The sequence below is a fragment of the Macrobrachium rosenbergii genome, chromosome 52 (assembly GCF_040412425.1).
Source record: "Macrobrachium rosenbergii isolate ZJJX-2024 chromosome 52, ASM4041242v1, whole genome shotgun sequence".
NCBI classification, from domain to species: Eukaryota; Metazoa; Arthropoda; class Malacostraca; order Decapoda; family Palaemonidae; genus Macrobrachium; species Macrobrachium rosenbergii.
The window spans coordinates 28,537,621-28,553,670 of record NC_089792.1 but is presented as its reverse complement, the minus strand read 5'-3'; the positions used below and the strand labels follow the sequence as shown (position 1 = coordinate 28,553,670).

Below are 16,050 nucleotides of genomic sequence, written 5' to 3'. Positions count from 1 at the left end.
TTCGTCTTAATTACCCTTACAGCTACATTTTAACTCCTCCCTCTCCAATGTAAACTCCTACCTACTTCTACTTCAACCAAATAATGAGCAGATGTGCCTCCAGCCACTCCTCTTCCCACCATTACACTCATCAACTTACTCTTCCATCTACTCTGTACTAACAAATAATCGACAATACTCTTTTCCTTAATTTTCTTTTTCCAAAGTATAATTTCCAATTATCAGGCCCTTATTCAAATGTATTTTCACAATGCTCTCTATATTCACATTTACTCCAGGAACTTTCTGTCTGCCCACAACACCATCTCTTTCTCTGTCATTCACCTTTGCATTTACATCACAGAGCACAACCACACTTTCATGTTAGCTAAAACCAACAACTTATTTTTTTTTTACACAGGATACCTTCCAGTACGTTATGTGGTTGCACTGATGAGCTTCTTTGGTATGGTATTCAATTATATGCTCAGAGTCAACATCAACCTTACCATTGTTGCTATGGTCAAGCACAAAAATTCGTCCAATTCGAGCATCGAAGATGTTTGTCACTTTGGAGACGGCATGGAAGATGATCCCTCAGAAAGTGTAAGTACATTTCTTATATATTTTTGAATGGAAGTCATGGCTGGTATTTTTATTAGGCAAATTACTCATGCACACTTTGAATGAATGGCTACATCGACTATCACTGTCCATACTGTGTGTGTGTACAACTTGGCCATGCACCCTGGCAGGATTGAATGGTTTTTATTGTTGATCATGCAAACCAAAGACCATCACACTGAAGCTTCTAGCACCCACAGCTAAGAAAGATCTATAGAGATGATTGGTTGCCATGGGCTGTTCTGTCCTCATTCAAGAGTGATCAAAAAGACAAATCAAATGTAAGTTGAGCGTTTTACAGATGTAACCAATCACTTTTGAATCCGAATACTTCCATTTATTACCATCCCTATGTCTGTGTAAAATGGGGCCTAGAAGCCAGTCATGGACTTTCTCAAGAGTAAATTTGTAATATAATAACCACTTGCGGTGTTTTCCGGTTTATCTTAATAATATTACTAAATCATAAAATCAAAAAGTATAAAAAATAAGCCATCACGTATATTTCATTAATTCTATTCAAATACACATAACCATCAAGGTCTATTCAATACAATAAGTACGTTTACAATATAAGCTAAAGACTAATTTTTAAGTTATTTTGACTTGTGTTGGTTAAAGTAAAACTGATGTTACATTATATGTAACAAAGCATAACAGTAACCACATAGCTTTGTTAATGAACTTTGTATGTTATAGAAATAGACCACTAAAACAAATATTCTGTATCCTCACTACACTAGTTGTTATTATTATGATATTACAGGAAGGAGAGTTCGAGTGGGATGAATTCACCCAGTCCATGATCACGGGTGCATTCTTTTGGGGGTACATCTGGACCCAAATCCCAGGTGGGAGGCTGGCCGAACTCTTCGGTTTCCGGAGAGTATTTGGAGGAGCCCTCTTCTTAGCCTCCATCATCTCCTGCTTTGTGCCTTTGGCGGCCAAAGGGGGATCTACTGTGCTTATCCTTGTCAGAGTTCTTCTAGGAATATCTGAGGTGAGGAAAAGATGTCCTTTAAGACTTACCTTATTGCTGGACTTTTGGTATGATGATTTTTATCTTGTATTCATGAAACAGAAGTAAAAACTCCTAAAGTTTTGAATGATTTTCATCAGCAAATAACAGTACATTTTAAAACACTGTAATTTCAAGTGACATCAGCCAATAAGTAAGCACAAGTGACTTTATATTCACAAAAATTTAACCTTCAAGTATCACTTATATCAGATTCACCGTACCTTAGGAATAACTTACACCAAGGGGAATTACACCTGATAATTGCATCTGCCCTGGCCATTAGTCGAACCTGGGCCTTTGGTTTAGATACAGTGATAAGATGGGTGAATTGTCCATTTGGCTACCAAGAGAGATCTAAGTTGATACTGACTCTGTTAGACATATCCCTGCTGAATTCAGGTTCTTTACTTAGAACTGATATCAACCCATCTCCATGATGGTGGCTGATTGGCAAGTTTTTAACATGGGCTAAGTATGAAGTTTTATCATTTATACACACTAATCAGGTCCAATTATTTAAGACTGTTGTTATTGCTTTGGTCGTATCTTGTAGTGATAGTGCTGGGTTTCTTCTTTTATGTGGAGGGCTTCAAGTAGGGAGAGATGTCGGAGAGGTGTCGGAAGTTGTATTTGTACTCAATAATTTTTATTCCAGTGACAATATCATTTTTTGATAGTACCTTTTTATGGCACAGTCTTGGAGGTGGCAGGTGAATTTTTGTTTTATTTTTTATTAGCAGCAAACAACAGTTTTTACCTTTGTTGTGCTTCCAATAGGGTGGATTTTCCGAGCTTGACCTTTTTCTTTTGAATTGATTTTCCATAATATTTAAGTGATGTCCACATCTGTTTTTTTTTTTGCAGTGAAATAGGGTCATTGTGTCATTATCATAATTTAGGTAATTGTCTTGATTATCATACTACTGTATTTGTTTAAAATTCTTCTGATGACCCTCTCAACCAGTGTTAAAAAAATGGTATTCCCTACACGTTGGGTGGTTCATATGAGCTCCCTATGGATAGCAGCCTAATGGCTGCAATGGGAGAGGGTTCAACAGGTGTAGACACTGGCAGTGGTATCAAGGTAATATGACTAGAACTCACTGACACCACTGAGGCAGTGCCCTGAGTTTGTGGCCTTCGCATGCTCTGAGATCTGAATGCCTGTGTCACTGTTCCGAGTTATAAGGATGTTTCGGAAGGGAAATATAGGATAGGAGAGTCCATCTCATTGAAAAATTCCTTCTTAATGCATCATACGACAAAATTCACGAAGATCACTCACAGTGGAGAGCCCCTGATGATGCCATCTGTTTGTCTGTACACCGTGCTCCTAGGGCTTTAGAGGAGTGCCTTCTTTATGCAAGTACCAAGGAAGATCTTCAGTGTCTCCATGTTGTTGAAGCAGGACTCTACTTTCAATGAGGGCTGTAATACACCTGCAGTTGTTTCTTTGGATAAACTCCTGTTTTGAGATGGATCAAGCGGATGTACACCAATTTTATCCACTACTTGGTAGGCTGAGGTAGTGATCTGGCTAATAACAGGACATTGTGGATTCCCTCTCAGTGAACTTGTTGGCCGACTTTTTTATGCTGTACACTGTGTTCTTGGAGGTTATTTTGAATTTTGCAGTGTCTTGGAGATTGAACTATAACAGCATAAAGAAGTTACCAAAAGGAAGCTCATGAGGAAACTCATGAGGTTGAGCAACATCCATCAGAAAATGGTCCGTCAGAAGGCCTGCCTCCTCAACCTAGTGTCTATCCCACTCACCAAGGACCGAGAGGGCCTGTTGAACCTTGGCCTAAAATGTGCCTTCTCTAGGTCTTCCCAGAACCACAAAAGGCTAAGGCTTTAAGCTTCACAGGGGAGCATCCTTTACCTCGAGCAAGAGATGCACCAGTGGTAAGCTTCCTTTCCTAGAGGTGCCACTAACCAAGAACAGTGTAACAGGCATTATGGAAAATGATGTATGTGAAGGTCACAAACTCCAGGCACTGCCTCAACAATACCAGCAAGTGCCTTCATGTTACCTGGAGTCTTTTTGATTAGTAGTAGTAAGCAACAGTTTTACCTCCCTTGTGGTACTGATAGGATGGACACTGTTAGCAATGAAAGACTTATCTGTTGAGATGTTCCACCTGCTGCAACCAAGAAAGGCCCATAGAAAGGGTTCAGAGAGAATTAGGCCTATTCCTAATCAGAGATCTTGTCACCAGCATAGAAATTATCGAGTGCAAATTTGACCCCATATAACCCGCCCTAATTGAAGCCCTCCGCATGAAAAAGGCAAAACCATCAATAACCCCTTCAGTATGAAGAATATTTCAACCTCCTATCACTGCAGTATCTGCAGGTCACCAGCAGCATACTGAACTCATACCTAACACCTAAAGCCTTTTCCCACGCAAGGGCCTGGTCAACTTACTGCAAACTTTGATGTCTTATTCTGGATTCTAGATTAAGTTCATCCCCAAACCCTGATTTTTCGTTGGTCAGTACTTTTTCCTCTCCCCACTATTTTGTATAAATGCTGCGTTTTCATATGTGTTTTTTTTTTCATTATACTAAAAAGGATAAAGCGCAGTCCTAAAACATTCATTGTACTAAAAACAACCTCAGATGATTGGACCTATCATTTTTCAGTTAACTGCTGATGAAGGAATTTAGCGAAAGCTTGAAAAGACTAATGAAAAAATAAATTGACTCTCGCACTCCTATAAAATCTATATACAAATAATATAATACATAAATATATATATATATATATATATATATATATATATATATATATATATATATATAATGGATTATATATGTGTATGTGTATGTATATAATTAAAACTGTAAAGACAGGTACAACAAACGAGGAAAAGCTTATACAAACGAAACAACGGAAGACCAGAACAGCATTATATTTTTGGTAGCATCTCCATCCCTTTCAGAACAATAATGGTTTAGGCAATTCACGGGAGTTTTAGTCATACAATGGGTTTCTAACCACATTCATTTCTAGGTCATCATGTTTGCGCATCCACATATGTTGTCTTACACGGGTTTCATTAGAAAAGGCCTTTCCCAGAAAAAATGAGCACGCCAACAATCAGTAAGATATGCAAATCAAAATTCTGACATTCTTCTCCCCGTTTCATTTTTATGGGCACTTTCTAATATTAATAACCATTAAAAAAAACTAAAATTCATGACATCACCGTGGTTTATATACAATCATTAAGCTACAAATGTCGTTTAACATCCAATTCACGCTACTTCGGGAATATCGCCGAAGGGGAATAATTACAAGTGATAAATGGAGTGGCACCGAAGTTTCTCGAACACTCGGCACAGTACCTTCCAACCAGTCCAGTCGGTGGTCAAACCAATTAACCATCAAGTGGTTTGACCAATCCATTTATCACTCATAATTCCCCTTCGGTGATATTCTCGAAGTAGCGTGAACTGATATTAAACGACATTTTTAGTTTATTGATTATGTATTATATATATATATATATATATATATATATATATATATATATATATATATATATATATATATATATATATATATATATATATACATACATACATACATACATACATACATACATACATACATACATACATACATACATACATACATACACACACATATATATATATACACACACACAGGTCCAGTCCACTTTTGTCTGTTAAGACATTTTCCAAAGGACTTGTACGTAATAGAAAGTATTTGTGTTTGTACATAAACGAAGTCGTTTGTAGCTGCGGGATGACGGGACCATTTGACTGACAGGCTGCAAAGAATCATGTTTCCAGAAGGCGTTTGATCTGCACTATTTCACAATGGAAAGTACCAAGTCTGTCATTTTGTTGTCCTTTGGGCCACGATTCACTGTTCTTTAGAAAATCTGTATATTTGACATATTCCTTTTGAAACAGATTGATCAAGTTCTTACATTCTTGGGCTAGTATTCGTTTTCTTAACAAAACTTTCTTTTATAAAACTTGACTCACTTATATTTCTTTCCAACGCTTTTTCAAGATAGACCAATATTTTAGAGCCAGCCCAATCAATTGCGTGATAATTCCTCCAACATGAACAAAAGCTGCACTGTTACCATGTACTTACACTTTTTGTGCTGTTCATTTCTCTCTTTCGGTGATTAAACAGTTTGAACAGCACTGAATTTCTCACGTGATTACTGTTTGTACGTTTGTCTACGCTTTCTGTTTTATCCTTGCAGATCAAAAGGTGTCTGGTATTCCTTAGGAAAGTGTCTTAATAGACGCAACCGGTTGGGCCATATCCTCTGCTTCGTTTCTCTTTGTGGCCTTTTGAATTTAAACTTAACGTGTTTTTGTGAATTTACACACACACACATATACAGATATATATATATATATATATATATATATATATATATATATATATATATATATATATATATACACACACACATATATATATATATATATATATATATATATATATATATATATATATATATATATGTATGTGTGTGTGTGTGTGTGTGTTTGTGTGTGTGTTATAAAAAATTATCACAGTAACGCGTTTCTTTCTACTTTCCAGGGACCAACTTTCCCTTCCACGCATGTCTTGTTAGCCAACTGGGCACCACCGCTTGAACGCTCCATCATCTCGACTTTAGTCTATGCTGGTAAGGATCATTGCAAGGCTGTCATTACTGACGTAGGCTGGTTATAGTAATTTGCATTTACAGAGTGCTGAAAATTATTTTGAACTTAATACGAGGATGTCATCATACTGAGAGCGTATAGTGACTGTGAATAACCTTGTTTTTGTTTGTAAGTAGCAAGACGCTACCACCATTGAATTGGTTAGCTTAAGTGGTTTACAAATCTTGTAATCTTATACCTAGAATTTAATGCAGCGATGCATGTTCCAAAGGCGAGAACTTACGTATATTTTTCGCTGAAAAATGATTAAAATCCGTTAGATGAAAGAAACAGTTAGGACCAGTAAATAAATGGTAAACAGTACTATTGAAATATTGTAAAAGAGTAGACACTTTATAGTCAGTCCATCATTGGGCTTAAGAAACGGGTCCCAATTTCTTCTACACGGGCGATGACTGTTTCGCAGTCTTTGTAATTATCATCCCTGAATAATCATCGAACTCCAGTCCTCCTCCCTAGATATCGAACACGCTTTCAGACATGCATACAGAGCATGCAGCCTCAATAACATGGAGTGGCGATCTCCCTGCCGAGCGTGCGACCTCGGGCGGACATGTTGAAAGTTCTCGTGCAGCTCATATTACTATGATGTAGAGACGAAGCACTACGGCAGCTTTGCTTTTTATTTTCCTCTTTGTTTGATTATTATTAAAATATGTAATTTTTTATAGGTTTGATTAAAATTATTAAAATTTATTGTAATTGTTTATTGTAGTTGAAGAACAATCTAATCTGTAGTCTCAAATGTTTATAAACAAAACCGACAAAAGAAAATGGTCATTTCTTTCAGTTCTAAAGCTTTGGCTTTTGAACGATACCATAAAGTAATTTTGCCATTAATTTTGGAATTTGGAATTAAGAATAAAAATACAATCCGTAGGCACAGGCATAGCACTTGCTATGTTAAGATTCTTTTTCCTTGCTGTTACCATTCTTAAAGGCTACGTTTTCCTTGCCATGATGGTTCGATAACTTTTAATGTGAAGAAATTATTTTTAAATATGCGAAAATAATTTGTGCTTAGAGAAAGATTTAAATGACATAGCACATTACCAAGTGAATAATTTGAGGGCATATGTGTAGCCTAGGATACCAAATTAAATTTTGTTGCAATCACGAATCTGTGAGACATTTGGTTCGATGAAAACATACATTAAGCCAAGGTTTGTTACACAAAAAATACGGATATTTTTCGCTTCCATTAGAGTAACATAAGTCCTTTTCTAGGATTTGGTTAAGTCGTCCTGAAATAATTTCACGTTAACATGCGTAAAAGACGAGACTTGCTGACAAAACCAGTGACCTACACTTGTACTTAATGCTGAGCCTTTTCAATAACGGACAAGCGTGTTTTTACTGTATTTGATGTGGCATATATAAGATGAATTATTTCAAAACTGAAATCGTCATTGCTCTTAATTGCCACAATAATATGTTGAAAGTATGACATGTTGGCACAGAAAGGATTTGCTACAGATAAAAACAAACAGCTATTTTAACTTAAAATCGAATAGGAATTGTTTTCTACGTTTTGTTTACGTCGTCCTGAAACGCTCTCCCCTCCCCAAGTGTGACGTTTCGGAATTTCGTTGAAAAACCAAGTATGGTAGTATGCTTTTTGTTTAACAACTCTAACACTACGTTTGATGTCTAAAACTGAAAAAAAAATTTATGGTATAGACCGTATCATACAAGCCTAGTTAGTTAGTTAGTTATTTTATTGACAAAAGTATACAATAATTAGTACAAATTTGTCCACAACGTGACATAATACATACTGCAAATAATTCCTAATGACTGACAAAATGCAGCAGGCGTCCTCATGCATCACAGTAACATGCCTAAACGACGAGACTGGTTGACACATCTAGTGTTATACCTATAGGCCTATTCCCGTAGGGGAGTAGTGGCGTCAGTGGTGCAATGTAGGCATTGCTTACGTTCTTTGCAGCGTGCCCTCGGCCCCTAGCTGCAACCCCTTTCGTTCCTTTTACTGTACCTCCTTTTGTATTCACTTTCCACCCTTTCCTAACAATTGATTCATAGTGCAACTGCTAGGTTTTGAGTGTTACACCTTACAAACCTTTACTGTAGTGTAAATGACCTCATAGGTCCCAGTTTGGCCTTCGACCGAAATTCTATATTCAATTCAGTTCAAATGTTTATGTACTGCTCAGCATTTTTTTAGCCATGAGATGTTCTTACTATTGTGGCCTCTACATATTATGATATTCTAAAATCAAAATTAAATTGTCATTATATTTATGTGCCATGATAATATGCTGAGCATAAGAGTGAGTTAAAATGGAAAACAGATTAGTGAATTTGTCCTCCTCTGATTATGTTTGACTGTTTGGAGATGCTATCTTTTACCAGTACTGAGTGTTCTGTGGTTTCCACCATGGTGGCGCTGCAGAGCCTTGCGTCCATCTTTAGGGTTGGTAACTGCGCAAATTGAACAGGGGCTTATTCAGCGATTTTGAATTCTTTTTACCCTGAATGTTTAGTGAGTGTTTAGGGTTTAATGATTGTTTGAGTGTTGAGTGAATGTTTAGGGTTTTAGTGAATGTTTTGTTTAGAAAATTAGTGAAATGTTTCGTGTTTAAGTATTCAGTGAGTGTTTAGGGCTTATTGAATGTTTTGTGAATGTTAGCGTTTAGTGTGTAAGTGTTTAGTGAGTGTTAGGGTTTAGTGAGTATTAGTGTTTAGTGAATGTTTAGTGTGTAAGTATTCAGTGAATGTTTAGTGTGTGAGTGTTTATTGTTTAATAAATGTCTGTTTAGTGAATGTTTATTTTGTAAGCGTGTAATGAGTGTTTAATGAGCGATTAGTGAATTTTCATTGACTGTTTAGTGTTTAATGAGTGTTCAGAGGTTTAATGAGCATTTAGGGTTTAGCGATTATTCAGTGTTTAGGGTTTACAGTGTTTGTGTTATTAGTGTTAGTTCAAGAGCAGAGTGTTTAGTGAGTGTGGGTACAATGGTTTAGTGAGTGTGAGTGCCAAAGTGTTTTAGTGAGTGTTAGTGTTTAGTGATTATACATTTTTTTCTTAGTGAAATGTATGCAAAGAAAGTCCTGTAATTTCAGAAACCAATTATGCTAGACATTGCTTAGATCCAAGAGCAGATGATGACCACAATGGTGGAGGGCATAACCTGTTTTAGGTTAATAATAATGATAAGTCATTATAATAATAATACTAATAACAATAATAATACTAAAATAATAAAATATTTTAATAGTAAAATTAATGATAATAATAATAGTAAAAAAGATAGAAATAATATATAATAGTAATAAAGTACAGTACTCTGAGCTGGATCGAGACCTTTCAATATGGTCGCCCAAGGTCACACGTTCGGCAGGGAGATCGCCACTCCATGTAATTGACGCTACATGTTCACAGCTGATACGTTTACCTAGAAATTTGCAGTTCAAATCGTGCATAATCATTCCTACTCTTTTGATAATTAACTAGTCGTTATAACTTGCAGTAAGACTATCTGTAATTGTATAAAGAAGCATCTTTGCCCCGGTCTCAGTTGGTTGGTGAGTGTCCTCACCAGCCTCTTATGCCCTTCAGCGTCTTACCACAATTTTAAGGGTCCCCCTAAGGAAAAGACACTTGTTGGCATAAGGCCAGATGTGCTGAACACCAACTAGCAACCGCCACTCGTAGGCATCCTCACTCATTTCCTAATTTTCAGGATCGCAGGCAGGGACGATCATCGCCTACCCGATGGCGTCGGCCATCATTGCAGCTCTCGGCTGGGAAGCCGTGTTTTACATCCAAGCAGCTTTGACACTATGCTGGTGTGTCCTTTGGTTCTTCATCGTGGCCGACAATCCCACTCAATCCAAGTGGATATCGAAAGCGGAGAAACAATATATCCTGAACTCTATGGGTGGCAGTAAAGAAATGAAGGTACAGGAAATTGTCAGCTTATAATTCAGCCTGTTTTCTTTGTAGTCACTGGTTCTCTTGCTTAGTGTAAAACAGTTATTCCCTAAAGAGTCGTTTAAAATATGCCAGGAGCGTTGCATTCATTGTATCTATTTTACTTGGAAAAGTCTTATTGCAGAAGAAAAAAAAAATAAATAAGGAAAAGAAAATGAAGGGTGCGGAAACGATCAGGGTTTAGTTTGTCAGCATTGTGGATATGGCAAAAATAAGAAAAATTCTTTCCTTAGCGTTAGCTCTGTAGGATGTAAAAAAGAAAAAAAATGATATTCATTTCTATTTTTATCTAAGATTTACAAATATCGAAAGCTAGAAGGGTTTCACTGCTTAAGCATCACGAATCTAGTAACTGTTTGCTGTAAGTTGATAATAAGAAATACATCCCCATTTGGAAATTTGATTGAATTAAATGGAGTATTAACATGACCATCTGTACGACAAAGATTGTTTTCTTTACTCATTTTTCAAAGGTGGAAGACCATGTCCTGAACTGACGCGAGGAAATAATCAGTGTTACAATTTTCGGCAGGTTCCTCCAGTGCCAGTCAAATCCATCTTATCCTCCCCACCTTTTTGGGCCATCTTCGTTGCAGGTGTCGGGAACAACTGGGGCTTCTACACCTTGCTCACCGACCTCCCTCTCTACATGAAAAATATGCTCATGCAAGACATCAAGTCGGTAGGTATGCTTCCTGGCCGAGTCCTAGAAAATAACTGATTCTCATGGAAGTGTTTGAGTCCTTCCAGGGCCTTCCGTGTGCTGGTTAAACCTGTGCCTCAAACGAGAAAGATACAACAAAAGTGGCTCTTATGGATATCAAAGGAATCCTGGTTCGCCAACCTTATAACCAGCTTTTGTTAACCATATGGAAAGGAAAGCTACTCTGAATTTAATTCTGCTGAATTTAATTCTGCATTGTAAAGATCTAGTGTTTAGTTCCAAAGGAAGAAGCGGTTAGTTGACTTAGGACACAATGAAATTAAATGTTCACGCATAGAATCTTTTGTTGCTTTCTAAACCAATTAAATGCATCAAAACTCAGAGACGGGAATGTATTTCTATTATTCTAATTCTAATACACACACACGTATACATGCATACATATATGTATATGTGTGTATGTATACATATATAATATAGTCCTATAATTTTCCTATACTGCGTCACTTGTTTGCTCGTCAGATTCCGAAATTCCAGACTAGGCCTCATAGTCCAGTACCTTACCTCACTCAAGAGAAGGAGCCATTGTGACATAACAGATAACGCAACTTAGACCGACCTCTTCTTCATTCATTCATTGTACTTTTTCCAACGGTTGCATTCATTTCTTTACTGTATTTCTCGTAATTTTTTTATTACCTGTAATGGTATCATATGATACTATTTTTAAATAAATTCCAGTGATACAGTGACGAAGTCACTTAATATACAGTAGAATATGTGCGTGCTGATATGTTTACATTTGTATCAGATTTTATCGAAACTACAATAGACCGTTAATCACTTATAAACACATGCACTACTTATGAATAATATATATATTTATGTGCATGTGCAGACAATACTGACTTATGTGAAAGTTTATATAATAGTTACATTTAAATTCATCAACACCGTAATTTCTGCAAGAACCCTCACGTGAATTTTCTAGAATGCTCTGCTGTCCGGAATGCCGTACCTTGGGATGTGGATCTTTAGTTTGCTGATCAGCTTTGCTGGTGACAAGTTACGAATGGCTGGTAAGCTGTCGACTGTAGCCGTCAGAAAAATTGCTACCACTATTGGTAAGTTCATTTACATTTTGATGGCTGTATATATAAGGAGGGGTGCCAAAAGGCCCCTGGCTTTGATTGGACAATGCGATCACAAACTCAGAATAGGACAACGTTGGTGTTAGTTAGAATATCAGTTACCCTCTATATCGAAAGGTCTTACAGAAATAGATTGCTTTTCATTCAGATGCACCTGTGGATCTCTACTGGAATCTTCTCTTTATGAGTGCTTTGATTAATGGTGACTGGCAACCTGCACCACTTTGAATTGCTGTAGTCACTTATTATTTGACATTTTTCATGAGCTTGTGAAGTTATGCTTAGATAAAACTGAATCGATGAAAAGCTCCAAACACACTTGCTGCAATGTATCGAAATAGGCTTATAACATTGTTATGCTTACAAGTGAGGCTTGGGACTTTCATACTAACAAGCCAGGCTATAGGGACAGTAAACCAAGTATGAGAGTGGACGGGTGCTGTACCCCTGAGGTAGATGGGACACTTCAAAGGACAAATATGACATACGCAGACACCTGAGAGTTTTTTTTATATCTTTGCAGCACATGTAGGACCTGCTGTGTGTCTCCTAATTTTGACAACGTTCACATGTAATCGACCTGCCACGATCGCTCTTCTTTTCATTGCCGTTGGACTCCAAGGCGGAGTATACACAGGATTTATGGTCAATCATGTTGACATTGCGCCGAATTTCGCTGGTACCCTCTTTGGGATTACAAACGCTGCTGCGACAATCCCTGGGTGGCTGGCACCTATGACGGTTGGTGCCTTGACCAATAACCAGGTAAAACGCTAGCCGGTTACAGAACGTCCTCTGTGGCTTTCTACACTGTTTTGATAAAATATATTACTGAGAAAAACGCTGTTCCTTACATGCTTTGAAGTACTTTGTACTTCCTCGCGATTTTCGATATTATTTTGGCCTTTTCTTTACCCACAGCAAACTTTCGAACAATGGAACAAAGTCTTTTACATATCAGCCGCTTGGTTTATCACCGATGCCATCGTCTTCTTGCTTTTTGCTTCGGGAACAGAACAACCTTGGAACACTGTGTCTGGTATTCCCGCCGAGGATAAAACTGACGGGACAAGATCGAAGAGACAAGATTCGAAGAAGCCTGCGGAGAATACAGGCATGCCTTCAACATCCAAGCAAGAACTGGATCCCTACGATATTTACGTAACAAACCCTAAACTCAGAACCACCTTTATGAACAGAGCTTATGAACGTGACTCGTAAGCCCAAGAGAAATAAATCTGAAACAAATCACAACTGAATATTTATTAGAAGTAACTACTAAAATATTAAAACCAGACGTGGAGAAAAAAGATGTCAATTGAACGACGATTTATACAGTTTAAAAAAACGTAATGAATACAGAACCACGACGCTTCCCAATTGGAAACAGATTGCGATTCAAGTATGAATGCTCTTAAAGAAAGATTAGTGTTACTGCAAATGAAAATAATGATAAAAAATCTAGGCATTATACTGTCGTTCACTGTTGCAATGTGATAATGACTGAAATACAGGGCATAAAGTGTCAGTTATTTGATACAACGAAAATAAGTGGAATAACCCACAGACTTACCGTTTATTGTATCACGAACAATTAACTAAAGCTTTCTATTGAAAGCATAATCGAAGAAATTTAAAGTTAGATGTAAAATACGACTATCTGTGTGGTACCGCCTCCAACTAAGAAATATTCATTGAGGTATTTTATAGAATGTTGCTCAGACTAGGAGATGGAAGTTTGTTTCATGGTAATTTAAATCCTTTTCTCCCACATCTCATGTAGGCCTATACTGCGCCAAACCGTTGAGTGTGATGTGATGTTTATACTCATGTAATGTGTTTGTATAATCAGTTGCAGTTAAACAAGACTTGCTTCCATGTCACCCTTTTGTTGCATAACCATTTAAGGCAAACAAATGCTGTAGTCAAGTGTATTCCCAAAGGTTCCCTCATTTTGAATTGCAAGGTGGATACTGTTTAGAATTATTACTTCAATATTTACAAAAGCCGTGGCTAGTCTTATTCTACACAAATTTTCATTCATTTTGAATTTTAAGGCTGGCAAAATTAAATAAATATCTAAGGCTTACATATCCCATGACTTGATCGAAGTTCAGGTTGTTTTGAAATACAATCCCCAATATTTATTAGTACTTTTTATTAACGAAAATTGCAGAGAACCCTACACATTAGTGTTTGAAGTTGACAGATATTGCGATGCATTATACAGCCATAAAATTCTTCCATAAAATTAGCTGTCTCTCTGTCGTGAGAATAATATTCAAAATCTCAGTGTAAATAAATGCACAAGGTTTGTGAATGCAGTTCACTTATCAGGGTCAAGCAACTCGAGATTTCAACTATATATATCTCTTAACCGTTAATTAACAATGATTGCAGAACTGCAGCCCAGGTCAGATCATTATTTTTCTGAATATTTAGTTCGGTGAATATTGTAATTTATTTTTTCCCTAACCTGTTTTTTAATCTTCTGTAGAAAAACACAGTTCACTAGTTCTTCAACTGGACTTCATTAAAATAGTCTTCATTTACCTCGCTTGAAAATGATGAAGAAATATACATTAGAAAAACAAACTAACACTGTTCCAAATAATGTCCCATAATTTTACTAGGTGGGGACAGGAAAGGCTCAGACCACGGTTTAAGAAAGACACAACACCTCTGCAGATTCCACAAGGGTTTAGATTGAGGCAGTTCAGACACGGTTTAAGAAAGACACAACACCTCAGATTATTTAGATCGAGGCAGTTACCAAATGCTCAATGCTCAGGCTACCTCGAGTAATAGTAACTAACAGAAAGACGAATAACGTCTCAGGATGGCTGGTGAAACATGTACAGACAACAGAAACTGATTTCTTAGAACAAGAAGAATGAGGAAGACAAGTTAATAAATTATGAAAATGATGACGAGCGTGGTGGCACCAGCTTCTAGAATTTTATGTTGATGAAGAGGAGAGGCGATAGCTATGCCTCGGCCAATCGCAGAAAGGACTGCTGAGGAAGTGCCATCGGGCAGTTGGTCTCCTTCCTGCTATCTCCATCAGTTTGTTATTCATCCCCCAATTATTGACCATGGAAAGCAAAGGGCGATCAGGCATTATCCCTAAAGTAGGGTGAAAGACCCACTGACCCTCGTTTGTACTTGTCTCAGTCTAGGAACAAAAAGAGGAAAGAATTTTTAAGCACCGTGTCGCATTTTTTCGGAATTCTAAGGTGACCACGAGGTAAGATTAAAGGGTGGTGGGCCGCATGGGTGGCCGTGAGGACAATTTGAAGGTAGGAAAACCAGAGGCGAGGTTACGATAACGAAAGTGTGGATGGAGGGCTTGTGATAAAAATAGGAGTAAAGAAATGGGACGAAAGATGGACTTGCAACGGGCATAAATTGCTAACCTTCACACGCCACTCTCTCAAGTCATTCCCGTAAAATAAAGTTCCTTCCAAAATTATCCAAAAAATTTGTTACAAAAGTTAGATACATCAACAACATTTTATATTAATGACTTGATAGCTCTGTTTGCAAGATGATACACACAACTTTGGTTTATATATATGATCACTGACCCACACAGTTATTATTGTAACAAGTGATAACTGTCTATGCATCAGTTCTTTGTAATTTTAAATATATTTCCTACGGTAACTTTTTGGAAATTGTTCCTGTGAACTTTTTTTCGACTGATTGTACGTGATTACTTTTGTTGCAACACTTACAATTTCAAAAATCACATTGATTGAGTATGGTCATTTACTGAACAATTCTTGTAGCGCTTTGTTTTAGGTTGATTACACTTTTTTTTACCAATCCTAGAGTAATTTTACTTATCAATATCTATTGACTCTCAGATCGTAATTCAGCTGAGACAAAGTGTTTGCAAGAATAAAAAATCCAACCAATCATG

The 16,050-nt window shown here is 37.0% G+C and overlaps 1 protein-coding gene across 1 annotated transcript; it reads left to right on the top strand.

Moving 5' to 3' along the window:
- The first annotated feature begins 403 nt into the window (after positions 1-403).
- On the top strand, positions 404-16,050 carry LOC136833780 (putative inorganic phosphate cotransporter). The gene is made up of 8 exons (XM_067096032.1): positions 404-585; positions 1,370-1,603; positions 6,225-6,312; positions 10,060-10,277; positions 10,843-10,992; positions 11,966-12,098; positions 12,649-12,890; positions 13,047-16,050. Exons 1-8 carry the CDS (start codon positions 433-435, stop codon positions 13,344-13,346), a joined length of 1,518 nt encoding a protein of 505 aa, XP_066952133.1. The 5' UTR covers positions 404-432; the 3' UTR covers positions 13,347-16,050.